The sequence below is a fragment of the Styela clava genome, chromosome 14 (assembly GCF_964204865.1).
Source record: "Styela clava chromosome 14, kaStyClav1.hap1.2, whole genome shotgun sequence".
Taxonomy (NCBI): Eukaryota; Metazoa; Chordata; class Ascidiacea; order Stolidobranchia; family Styelidae; genus Styela; species Styela clava.
This window is the reverse complement of record NC_135263.1, coordinates 19,769,625-19,783,181: the sequence shown is the minus strand read 5'-3', so window position 1 is coordinate 19,783,181 and position 13,557 is coordinate 19,769,625. Positions and strand designations below refer to the sequence as shown.

At 35.7% G+C, this 13,557-nt stretch overlaps 1 protein-coding gene across 2 annotated transcripts; it reads right to left on the bottom strand.

The window, feature by feature from the left end:
- Positions 1-1,109: 1,109 nt before the first annotated feature.
- Positions 1,110-12,708, bottom strand: LOC120340966 (histidine--tRNA ligase-like). 2 transcript variants are annotated; one of them, XM_039409368.2, is made up of 11 exons: positions 12,449-12,708; positions 11,153-11,274; positions 10,877-11,086; positions 9,642-9,737; positions 9,210-9,332; positions 8,677-8,787; positions 7,867-8,056; positions 7,332-7,459; positions 6,381-6,572; positions 3,019-3,195; positions 1,110-2,077 (listed from the first exon to the last, which is right to left on the bottom strand). In XM_039409368.2, exons 2-11 carry the CDS (start codon positions 11,258-11,260, stop codon positions 1,856-1,858), a joined length of 1,557 nt encoding a protein of 518 aa, XP_039265302.2. In that variant the 5' UTR covers positions 11,261-11,274; positions 12,449-12,708; the 3' UTR covers positions 1,110-1,855. The 2 variants fall into 2 exon arrangements, with proteins under 2 accessions (XP_039265302.2, XP_039265303.2); XM_039409369.2 differs by lacking the exon at positions 11,153-11,274 and having other exon boundaries at positions 12,449-12,703.
- Between the last annotated feature and the right edge of the window lie 849 nt (positions 12,709-13,557).

Here is a 13,557-nt window from a genome sequence, read left to right as displayed (position 1 = left end):
CAGACATTTGCAACGTAGTACAATCATAAATCGTACAGTTACGTTTTAACCATCAGTCAGCACACGCTGGCAATTGTGTCAACGAAACTGGTAAAAAATTAATTCACCACGTTGATCACCATCGATGGCCAATGTTAAGCAGTTGTGCATGGGAATTTAGCTGAGAAAATAATAATTAAACGTAAAGAAAAATAGAGAACGAAAAACGATTTAGTCTAAGCAAGTTTCTTACTGCACTCGCCCTGCATATACCTTGTACCTAAATTAGTATTGTTTCGATATAATGGTGTTCAACGTTGCGAGTCTGCTGCGACTGATTGAGCTAAGTTTGTGGAGGAAAATCCTTTATAATCGCGTGCAGTTTAAAAATCAAACACGTTCGTTGCTAGTTACAATATTAGGATGGCCACTATTTTATTTTAGAGGCAAATGACAAAAACTTCTTACTTTGAAGACTTGTGTCTATGGATGTAGATAAATGTTCACGGGTGCAATATCGGTAGTTGCGAATATCTGTTAGTACTTCGAAGATAATGAAACCAACCGGTACAAATAACGTTATATGGTGTGAATAGTTCTCAACTATAGTATATATCTGTGATTTCTCTTTTCATGAAAATACATATCCAAAGTCACGAGTCTGTTTCTAAATGTTAAAAAATACGCCAATAACATATCCTGACAACCAACGTAGATAAAGCCCGACAAACAACCATGCTCGGAAAATCTGCCAGAGTAAGATAGAAATGTGCACGCACGCGGCTGGCTAGATTTCAATTGTTAAGTCTACATCAGCTTATCGCCGTTAAGTCTGTTTTTTGAATTTTCAATTTGGCTGTCTTGCCAACTTCGCCGACTCCACGAAGAACATCACGTACGGGCAGATATACAAAATACAAAGTTCCCGAATATCCCTTAAGACTTTCGCCAACGACTATCAACGAGGTGCAACTAGCATTCGGATAACTTTAGGCTTTCGTTATAAAGATTCTCCCTTGATGAAAATAATATCATAATCTGATAAACTCCAAAAACCCTAGCTATCGACGGCGAAAACAACCCGGGTCAACAAGCTAACCCCGAAAATAAATCATACACAACAAGACATGCAGATCATTGAATATGTAAGACTTTGTTTTTAATAACATTGCATTCTAACGACATCGAAACACCATAAATAAATAACATACTACTGGTAATGATCGAAATGTGATTCTTAAAATACATATATATTGCATTTACGATAGTGTTTCTGCACAAAACTCAGATATTGAAAAGAACACGGATACCTTCACAAAAATTGTGTCTTGTGGACTGAACTTATTGAAACGTGCACCCGGTATTGCAATTTGCTATACAAGACTACAGGTTGGTCGCAAAAAATTATCACCGTAATAAAAATGTTTCAGTCATAAATGTTCAGCTGGAGGAAAAGCTTTTCGTCTATTTTGCAGAGAGTGAGCTTTGATGAAAACAATCTGGTATAAAATAAATCTACCACTTAAATACTGGGGAAATGTGTCAGGAATGCTAAAATTAATAATATTAGATAAAATTTCGACCAAAAAGCATTGTTAATGTTATACAAAATTATTAACATAAATATGCCATAGAATTTTAGTAATGTTTCCTACAAGATAAAGCTCCCTTCCCAATATACAATCCAAGACCCTTTCCAAACAATTGGAAGGTATTGACATGCTCCAAAAGTCTCATACTCTATAGAAAACCGCAATATTCGCTGTTAAATGATAGGGATTCTTCATATATTCATCAAAATTTTGCACGAACTACCGATGTTTGTTTACACCATTCCTCACGCAACAACTATAGTATTAATGAATTCAATATCATATCAACTTTCTCCATTTCGCACTTGATGTAATATATCTTTCAGTTGCTCTATCATCGCTGATCGTGGCACTAAAGACTCTTCTCTGGTTTTTATATCTCTAATTTTGATATTTCCTTCTTCTAATTCTCCACTACCGATCATAATAGCGACGGGGATCCCATTCTCTTCGCAATGCTGAAGTTGATTCAAAAGTTTTGGATTCTTTTTATTCGACATTTCAGCCTGGGATTAAAAATTATGTATCAAAAATAAACAGTAACATAGTTAAGTGCATCTATTCGTCTTGATCACTGTCAATTCAAAAAGCCAAAGACGCATTTTTTTAGGCCATGTAAAAAGTCATAAACTGCGTAACCAGTCCAGGGGAACTTGGCCGGGTAAGGGATGGGGTGAATTTGATCTGCCTTAGGGGGTAAATTTTACAAGCAAGAAATTCACACTTTTCTAGTGTGGCCGTTGAGTATGCAGCAGTTATTGTACATTATTGATTTCAATAGAATAATTCATGAAAAATGCTTCCTATACTTCTAATTCTAACATTGACAAATTTTAAGTGCATATTTCAAGAGACATTTTGCGACCTTGCATTTACAAACCGGTTCACTTCTTTATCACTATTTCACGCCAAAATATCGAAACAGCTTCAATAAAAACTACTAAATTAAAATACTAGCTAATTCGTGATCGTTTTTTTTTATTACATTATTATTTATTACTTCAACAAAACTAAAGTTCTAACGCGTGACCCAGCTTTTTTCCCGCCATCGTTTAGCTACTTGATCCATACCTAAATTCCGGAAGCATACCTAAAACAGACGCCTGATATTTTGAAACGAGTCAGTTTTTGAACCATGTTCAAAAAATCACTGCCATGTTCATTTGATGGCTGCATGCATAAGGGTCATAAAAGATTTTTTGAGTGAAGCCACAATGCCATTTGATGTTTTATGATATGCACTTGAGATGAAATATTGATGCATGTCGCAGAGACATGATATTTTTTTGATCTTAGAAAATTCACAGAAAGAATAAGATTTTTAAAAATAGCCTTGTTCTTTTACTTAATTTTTAAAACTGAATTCAACAAAGACCAAAAAGGGTAGTGAACTAGTAAGATATGGTCATCCCTAAATAAAATTTGTTTTAAAAGATATAACAAATACCTTTATTCCTGCTTGCCACAATTCTGCTATAATTTTCATTCGTTCTTTCAACATATTTTTTTGAGGAGATGCAACATATACTTCAGTTTCCGTTGTTCTGGAATTTGAATTTTCTGATCTGGCCTCCAATATCGCAAATACTCTTTCAATTCCAATACTGACGCCAACACATGGTGTCTGAAAAGAATAGGCATATTTTAAGTCGTCAATCTCTAACACTTACCCAGAATATATAAGTCACCAAGAGTATTCATTCATTCTTACTTAGCAAAATATTCCTTATTCATGGCATACTTTATATCAGTGATTCCCAAAGTGGGCGATATCGCCCCCAGTGGGCGAAAACGATACAGAGGGGGGGGGGGCGAAAAAGTCCAGGGGGCGATAGGGGGGCAATTTCGCGAAACCTGTTTTATGTTCGGCGCACTTAATTCTGTACTCTGTGTGCATTCGCAGGTTTGAATCATGTGGGCGATTATCACACGCGAAAGGATTGCTGGACTCGTCTTCGCAGTAAGGTACGGTAGTTTGCGTATCCCAGTGGTCGGCAAAATACGGCCGGAGTAAAATAATCTGGCCCGGGACGATTCACTGAATGGATCTTTCCCCGACCTTTGACCGCGGAAAATTCTTCCCATACTTTACCACTTAAAAATTTTCGGTGCTTATTTTAAGAATGGTTTTGCGAGTTGTTGCCTGTAAAATGGGGTGTTTCAAACTATCATTCTAATACACACCATTCAACAATCTGATTTTTAAAAGTACCGATAAAGAATTTTAGCCTAGTCTATCACAGCTATTTCTACACTAATTTGTGATTGCTGTATTTAAACTGAAACTCATAGGGAGACAAAGTAATCATTGACTTATTTGATTTAAATTTTAGAAAAACAACTAAAAACTAACGAATATGATTTAAAAACGCGAAAATGAGGTAATGTTCACGACCACGCCTGCAAATCTGTCTGAGTGAGCGTGTCTGAGAGCCTGCGCGGATGCGAAAGGGGGCATTGTTACGTTTTTTACATCTTGCTGATTGGCCAATGTCACGAAGTAAACAAGGAAGTCTATGCCCGGGGAAACATCCAAACGGCGGTTTTGACGATGAAATTTTTTTATTTATAATCTACACTCGAGGAGTAAATTACATTTTTTTACGTAACAGAATTTATCGTGAGACACGTTTGGACTAAATTTTATTATATCCTAAAAATTCCATTGAACAGCTAGCTACTCGTTTAACGAGCCTACAATTTAATTATAATTAGACAAATGGAAACACGAAGAAAAGTTGATGCTGAGGGCAGGGGTTCAATAGCGCAGTCAATATTTGAATATATTGCAAAGCAATAAGGAAATGAAATTCATATTCTATTCGAGAGATTCATCACTGCTTAATGTTTGTAAGAATGTATCTTCTTAAAGAAAATCTTTATCAAAATTTCACAAATCATGCGAAAATATTCACTTCGATGTTTGGAAGTACATATTTGTGCGAACAATTATTTTTGAAAATGAACATTACAAAGAACAAGCAAAGAACTGGGATTAGTGATGCCCATTTAGAAAATGTTTCCATCTTGGCGTCGTAAAGCTATCCAGCGTGATGCAGCAACAAGACAGTGTCACATTGAATGTCATTGTAATATTTTTTTAATAAGACGACTAAGTTGAGTTCACGAATTGTTGCAGTTTTCGCGCGCTGTTCCGTTTTTGACTTTCAAAAAATATATGCGACCCGTAAAATACTAGCAACCCTGAATTTTGTCCAGCGAGCGACATAAAATTTGCCGACCCCTGGGCCATAGCCGATAGTCGGTCACGGCTTCTTCCACATCCGAGTCCATGAATCCAAAACCAAATGGCTGGTTAATTATGGACCGGTGATCAGACTGGAGGCCGTAGTAGAATGAGGAATCGGGGATGAATTTCACCGAAGGATTTTGGTGCAGGTCATCAGGCAGTACGAATGAATGGGATGTACGAAAATCATTATTATAAGTTTGGGAAAATTAACTTTGTTTTCATTATTCCAATGTGAAATGGGGTGAATTTAAAAAGTGAAATGCTATAAGACAAGAGTACACGGCGGTTTTTGAGGAGGTAGAACCCTGGATTCTTTCATTTCCGACCTATTATATGGTGAAAAAAGGGTTTCAGTCGTGTTACTATTGCTATCAAAACAACGAAATCGCCTTTCCACCAGTAAACGGGGTAATTTTAGATATAATAAAAAACTCGCTGACGAACACCAAGCTCATCTATCTCATAAAACACTATAAACTATAATTTGTCTTCTTATTTGGTCTGTAATATATTCGTTTCTGACTTTACATTTTTTTGTATTGCCGGGGGGCGATGAAGTTGAATAAACTACTTTAGGGGGGCGATGGTCAAAAAAGTTTGGGAACCCCTGCTTTATATAATTACTTCATTTTAGATACGAATTTTGAATGTTTAAAATAAAATTTACAGGAAATTGTAACAATTATTGATCTTCAACCAGTTTATTTGCCTTTGTCCCCATTAATTTTGGCGGAAAACGGAACCAATCGGTTGCTTGATCATCAACTGAATCTATGGCATCAATTTTCTAAATATTATGAACTATTCAAACCTGTCAGAAGCCAGAGTGCAAATCACATAAATCACTAGCTAAGTTTCTTTTAAAGATTGTACAAATAAAGGGAAGTTTCTATGCACATAAATAAATCTAAATTAGGCAAAAAAAGAATATAGTGATACCTAGGTAGTCAAACATAATTCATTGGGATTCATGTTCGACTACAGATAGTTTGAACTACGAATTTCTGTTCGAGTCCCACAGCATTTTTGATTCGAATATTTTGGTCGACTACCAAATTGTCAGAGTGTCTAGTCCATCAGTTCTCAACCAGTGGGCCATGGCCCACTGCTGGGCTACAAAACATTTTCAGGCGGGCCACAGACATCAAAAATTACAGAGTTACTGATAAATTAAGTAAATTTGATTGTAGTTGGATTAGTAGTAATGAATGATAATGTTGTATTTTGTTACTTGATGGAAATTTTTTTTTTTCTATTAAAGGTGAAGTGTCTAATTTTGAATAAAAAAAAATTTTTTTCTTGTAGTTTATCAATGAGAAAGTAAATGGGCGACAGAATTTTTTGTGCAACAAGGGGGCCACGAGAGAAAAAAGGTTGAGAACCACTGGTCTATTCGTTCGACTACCTAGGTATAACTGTATATTGAACAAGATTTGGGATTGGGAACCAACGATCTAAAAGTTGACTTCCTTGATTAATTTAAAGATAAAACTTTACACCTATCAAAAATTGATAGACACACCCAAAAATCATCAAATAATAGTTTTATCACTCACAGATTTTCCTTTTGGATCAAAACTTCCCACAAGACCATCATATCTACCTCCTCCTGCTACAGATCCAACTCCAACGGTTTCTCCTTTTTTACGATCTGGATCTTCATTCACAGAACTATCAGTCAGAACTGCTTCATAAATAACTCCTGTGTAGTAATCAAGACCTCGAGCGAGACTGAGATCAAATGAAGTCTAAAACAAGAATTTGAAAGATCAATAACCTAGTGTTCATTGAATGATAATTGTGATTTTTCCATGTGAAGATTAATAAAGTTATGATACATATTCTGTTGCCTAAAAACAGAATTGAAGTAACAAACTCCCTCAAAACTCAAGTAATCTTGGATTGTTTCTAAATTCATGTAATAATGTATAATGAGGTTTATATAAATGAATGAACAAACTTCTTATATATACTGATTACTTTCAAGTTCCAAGTATTAGAAAATCTCTATAGATGACGCTAATACCAGATGTGTATCGCCAGACACTAGATACCTGTACATATTCATTGACATAGTATGTTGCAGTAAGAAAATTTAATTAATTAAAAAACGATTGATATTCAAAAAGATTGTTTTTAGTTTCAATTTGTTTTCTGATAGAATGATTAATTTTGTTTGTTAAGAATCCAATTAAAAATTTAATATTTGAACTATTCGAATTTTGCAAATTCCTTGTTGAGAAATAAAAGTAAGAAGAATATGATTTTCAAAGTGGAACGAAAACTGACAAAACGACTCAATCATATGGCGAACCATATTTTGTACTGCCACCACGCAAAATTATACATCATTAATACATCATTAATACATCAGATGCTACGAGAAAAAAGTTCAGAACAGAAAACAAACAAACTTTCTACATACATTACACAAAATTGTTCCAATTCAACTCCTGACTAACCCTGCATATTTTTTAGACCTAAAGTATCAACAACATAAAACTCACTTTATCCATTATGTTATACAATTCCAAATACTCCAACAATAATTTTAAATCATTCAATCCGGCTACAGCAGATTTGCTTTTAATAAGGAAGGAATCATTGAGCAATTGATTTACTAATTCATGAGAACCTGGAAAAAGATTGATTAATCAGCATTAATATTGGTGTATACTTGGTATAAATATAGATGTACAAATTGTGACAGCCACAAGGAATATCCTTGAGAATTTAAACTAAGCAAACTTAAAATTAAAATTATTCAATGTATTTTTATTAAAACATAAACTGTACTCTTCAAGTATGTGTACCAAGATGGCGGACACCGGAACGTAGAATGTGTACCAGAATGTTAGGGTTAGGCCATAATTTTATTCCAGTTTTCCTTATTTTAGTTCTATTATGAGTTCGGGGACTGGCCAAGTGACTCCCGTAGTATTTGTACCTAAAATTATGGCCTAACCCTAACCTGGTACACATACTACGTTCCGGTGTCCGCCATCTTGGATTTGTTCAAATACACTGACAATATTTAATTACCTGACATTCGGACATAGTGGCCAATATGATCAGCTATTTCTTCTGCCAATCCCTTTTCTAACATTTCTTTCCGGACATCTACCCACGGTAACTTGTCTAACTTATCAACTGCAGAACATGCTGGTCTGAATTTATCTGTAGGACACCCACAAGCTTCAAACACACCATCAAGTATACGTCGATCATTAACCTGAAAAAATTTTCATTTAGCAAACCTTGTTCAATCAAAGAATTCTCACTAGTAGATGACGTTATGTAGGGATAATTGTTATTAAACATGATTAATAAACACGAGCAAAATTATACAATTTTTGGAATATGAAATCGAAAGGAATAAAAAAGAATATTTCCATGTCATATAAATATGCACAATTAATTGCACATTCTTACAAAGAATTGTTTTGAAAAATCTAAAATCTAAGTCAAAATTAAATTAACAAACAATTACTAAGTAGATCATGAAAACACAAGTAAGTCAGTTACATTTAGTGGACAACTTAAATCAACAATTGTAATCTTCATTTATAAAACTTGGCCATATCCAATTTATATAACAATTTTGTTGTTGAAATGAGATGACGATTTGTGAGGCATGGCGATGTGGCTCATCATGCTAAATGTTAGGAATCTGCTCGCTACCGCACCTCTGATTACTCTGTGTGGGTTCGCAGGTTCAAATCCCATGTAGGGATAGTTATGTGCGAGAGAATTGCTGGACTCCTCGTCGCCATAAGACGGTTGTTGGATTGTAGTGTTCTATCAATCCAAATATATGGTCTTGTGTGTACTTGAAACATTAAAAGTACCAACCTTTATTTTAAATTCCCCCAACATGAGATCAGAAAGAATTTCATAAACAATACGTAGACACTCCGCATCAGGAATCATTGAATCATGAGGGCCAGCGATGTCAAAATCACACTAAAACAACAGAGAATAACAAAATTAAAAAGAACTAAGTGAAAAGCAATGTTGCTTTGAAATGAATGAATGTTGATTTGATATGAATTGAACAAAAAGAATTTGCTGGAGGATATAGGGTGTACCAAAATAAATGAAACCCATTAAATCAATTCCCAATTTTGTGGGTTTCATTTATTTTGAGACAACCTGTATTATGGAAGGTTGGAGATTTTAGGTGTAATTATAAAACTTTTTATAACAAGTATTTACGAGCGAAAAGCGTGAATAACCGTTGTTTAAACGAAAAACAATTGCAAAGTATCTTCTTCTTCATACTTCAAAGACACATCAAACAGTGTCCTATAATTCAATTGAACCATATATTTCAAACTACGTATTTTGGAGACAGCAGAGGCTGTAGTGCACTGAACAGATTTTACCTGGTAAAATTCTCTATATCGTCCTTTCGTCATGGCAGGCTGGTCTCTCCTGTACACTTTTGCAATATGATATCGCTTTATACTCTGTATCTTGTTCATTGCCAAATATCTTGCAAAAGGTACCTGAAAGTGAATTTTTCCTAATTTGCTGCTCGAAGAGAATTTAAAAATATTGGCCCTCCTGAATTAATTTATAGGAAATCATTAATTGGATACGAGGCAATAAAATTAAGTTAAACAATATAATTTAGACATAGACATGAGAGAATCGTAGTAGGAGTGTGGTATGCAGAAGATCATGAGCTGATATGACTAACAAATAACAATTTCATTTAATTTTCACTCAAGCGGAATCCAGATGTTCTTCAATGTCCAACATTCGATTTGCACAAAATATAATCTAAAAGGTGTTGGCCAAATAGAAAAACTTACTGTAAGATCATATCTCAAAGCCAGCATTTCACCTCCTTGATCTTTAAGATCGTATATTAGTTTGCTGTCCTCTCCATATTTATTTGTCAGAGTTTCCTGAAAAATATAGCAACGAAAAATGTTATTAGGAGCAGTAAAATCTGTCTATCATAAGGCATGAGATGAGCATCTGCCATATGTTATTAACTTCAAGGTAAGTGATTAGTAGGTTATTTACACCAGGCGATAGGCAAACAAAAGTCATCTTCCATATTTTAATCCAGAGGTTCTCAAACTTTTTAGGCCGCACCTCTTTTTAGAATTTGATAGCTAACAATAAGTTACAAATAAATGATAGTAAGGTGAAACACATTAAAAAATAGGTGGATGGAACATAAATAATAGAATGAATGAAAAAAAGTTTCAAAAAACAAATAAGGCGGACAAGATCAAATCTAAAAAATATTTTTATTTTTAATTAGCTTCATGCCCCTTCAAAAAATTGTCTACGACCCCTTTGTGGGGCGCGACGCAACATTTGAGAACCACTATTTTAATCAATTACTGAAAATAAACTAAGATTTAGGATAGGAATGGGCAGATCAGAATACCAAATCCAAAAGTATTTGGATCCAAAATGATCCAATGGCAGGATGCATTTTGTTACGGAATTTTTTCAAAGCAAGGTCACGTACACTCAGTTAGAAATAAAGCGTTATCTCTGAGTGAGTGGTAGTGGTGACTCCTCTACGGCCCATGGGCCGGGGCCACGGCTCATCGAATTGGGCCTCGGCCAATCAGGCTATGGGCCGCGGCCCATCAAGTTGTGTAAAGGGACTATTCACATGGCTAACACAGGCAGTCCCCGAACTCAAATAGAACTTAATGTGAAAAATCTGAACAAAATTTTGTCCTAACCCTAACCTGGTAGACATACTACAGGAGTATATTTTTTTGGTACGAATATTGACAATTTTGTAAAAATTGAAAATTTTGGTAAGATAATTGAATTTTTCCTGATGGGGCCACGGCCCATGTGGCCCACTTAGATGGGCCGTGGCCCTGACCCATGGGCCGTAGAAGAGTCACCACTCCTGTAGCTGTGTTTAGTTCACTTAAGTACTAAAGGACTATTAAATTTTTTAATAACGGGAGAGGGTGCCAGTTTGAGATCAAATAAAATGCAATGATATTCCTAAATAATAAATCATGCAGAAAGGACTTGAACTATGTTTAACTGTTAACCAATGAAATACCTTTAATTCAAATACAGGAGTATCAATTGTTTCCGCTCCATGTCTTTTAAAGCAACCGATGATGGTGTCAAAAACCTTTTCACGAATCACCATTTGCTTTGGCGTGAAGTCTCTAGTTCCCTTTGGAGCTTTGAGAACGTACTTTGTTTTCGTATCTCCATCCCCCAGTTTTGCTTTCAATTCCAGTAGTTTTGAAACTTCTTCATCAATCTGAAATGAAAAAAACAAATTAAATTAGATATAACGAGTCATAAATGTTGAAAAAAACAAAGGTACCTCATCTACTGTAGTGGCATGATGACAGAAAGCATATGTCGAGCGAAGCTTCAACGACTTGGTAATGGAAGTCGAAATTCTAAGAAGTTTTGTCCAATTCACATTCATCGCTAAAGTATATTCTAAGACATATATTAGTATTAAAATACATGCTTCTTACATGACATAGGTGCTTGAGAATAAAGTTATCCAAATTTTGGCACAAAATATTCATCAGTGTCAGGTATTTACATTGAATATTATTTCAGGCTTTCAGCCATAGGAACAGACATCCCATACTATGACATCATGCAATTCATATATAAGGTAAGAATTGATGACTTAAAAAAAACATAGCAGAAGTCATCGTGTTGTCACATATGCAGATATGCTATTTATTCTTCAGAATTTATTGTAAAGCGATGCCGCAGAGTCCTATGCTAGGCACATCTTTCTATTTTCAGTGCCTGAGGCCTGTGTTTCCTATCTTTGTGCTGTTCAACATCAGTGTTGTACCTCACATTTTACAATCATTTTGATTCAAAATGATAATATTAATTTGTAAAAGTAAATTTTCCTTCAGCATTTGGCATACTGTACAGCTGTAACAACGACTTACAGTCTTAGTTTGTCTATCATATTTTATTGTGTTTTTCAAGGTGGTTGGATATATCCAGGATATCTCAAAAAAGTGCAGCCCCTTCCAACTGAACAATGGTTCTCACGCCTTTTCAAAGACATGTGGCAGTGGTGTGTCTCAACGGGCTAAGCGGCTTAAGAATACGCTCGCCACCGCACCTCTAATTACTCTGCGTGGGTTCGCAGGTTCGAATCCCATGCAGGGATGGTTATGTGCGAGAGGATTGCTGGACTCCTCGCCGTCGTTGGGTGGTTCACGTAACCGCTGGTCAGTTACGGCTTCCTCCACCACCAAGTCCATGCTTCCGAAAACAAACAATACAGTAAAAACTAATCCCATACCCGACTTGGAATGGTAACCGGACGAGAGGCCGTGGTTCGCCATATGGATAAGCTGTCTTATCGGCTTTCCTCTCCCCCGGGATAAATATGTAAATCCTATCCTATCCTATCGAATTTACTGCTTGATTTATCTGCTTATCAAGGTGGTTATCAATTTTTCGCAAGTAAAAATGCTAGTGCAGTAGTGACATAATTTTTGTATGGCGAAATCAGGTAGTGGTTAGGATTGACATGTGCAAAATTCGTCATGCTACACTAGCAGTGTAGCAGACTAGAAGTAGCCTACTTGGGGTACTAAACCACACTAGACACGGTACCGGTATTTCTATATTTTACCTGTTGCTTATCAGCTTTTGCCTGCTTTAGACTACGAACAATTCCACCCTGCGTTTTTATTTTTTCTTGAATTTCTTGTCGATTATCCATATCAAAATGACCAAAAAAGAAATCTACCGTTAACTGTTATACAAGCCCTAGTCAAGCAGTCTGCTAGTACAGCAGTAGCAGATGGAAATTCAACGTTGGACGTTACAGCATAGTTAACAGTTGATTGGCATACTGACGCAACACGCGACTGTAGTGGTGCAAGGAGCATCCATTCAGTGTCGGATGTAACTGTGGTTGAGTCGACTTACGACTAAATAAAATCATTACTTATCAAAACTGCTATTATAAAATACTAAAAATAAAACGGAAAGCACCATGATTTTTGTTTTGAGTGGGCCGCGGCAGATTGAAAACACTTTCTTAGACATTGCAAATATCATAAATGCCTTGTACACACCTGTAGTGTTCTAAAACTACCGACTTGATTGATAAATTTTACTCTGTGGGATTTTTAGACTTAGAAATTTTTCTAACGGTGATATCGTAAAATAAATCGAGTGGAAAAAATAAATATTATTACATTTGTGTAACCGCCCAATTTGTTGACAGCGCTCCCCAATCGCCCAGTTAGACAGCCAGCGCCCACCCAGCGCACAATTTTCAGTCAGTGCCCAGTTGTTGCGAAGGCCTAAAGGACGCGTTCTCGCCCACTAGGGGAACCGCTGGCTTATCAATCAATCAATCAATCTTTTTTTGCTCCTCTGCTCAAAACATGACGATACTCAAAACACATAAAAATTTCAAACAGGTCAACAAGGTGCAAGGAAAACAAGGAGGGTGAGCTTAGCCTAAAATGAGTTTAAAACGTACATAAACACGCGCTCATTCACTTGATAGAAAAAATCTTAGGAGGGAAAAATATAAACCTTGTATCCTTGTGATTACGTGCAATACAAATCGTAGGTACCTAGTAAGCCTACTGCCATCAAAACAAACATAGTCATCTACATTAACTATATTTTTGAACGTTGACAATTCCAGACACAAAATGCAAATGGAGCCAACTCGGGTAAATTCATTTGTGAAATAGTTCCCAAACTTCAAAACATTATTTGATG

What these genes read in the sequence shown, in the direction of transcription:
- LOC120340966 (XM_039409368.2), bottom strand. Translation starts at nt 11,260, where the DNA reads ATGAATGTGAATTGGACAAAACTTCTTAGAATTTCGACTTCCATTACC. An exon ending in TGGGGGAATTTAAAATAAAG is followed by an intron (nt 8,057 to 8,676) that starts GTTGGTACTTTT and finishes AAATTTTTTCAG; the next exon opens with GTTAATGATCGACGTATACT. An exon ending in TGTATAACATAATGGATAAA is followed by an intron (nt 6,573 to 7,331) that starts GTGAGTTTTATG and finishes TTCTTGTTTTAG; the next exon opens with ACTTCATTTGATCTCAGTCT.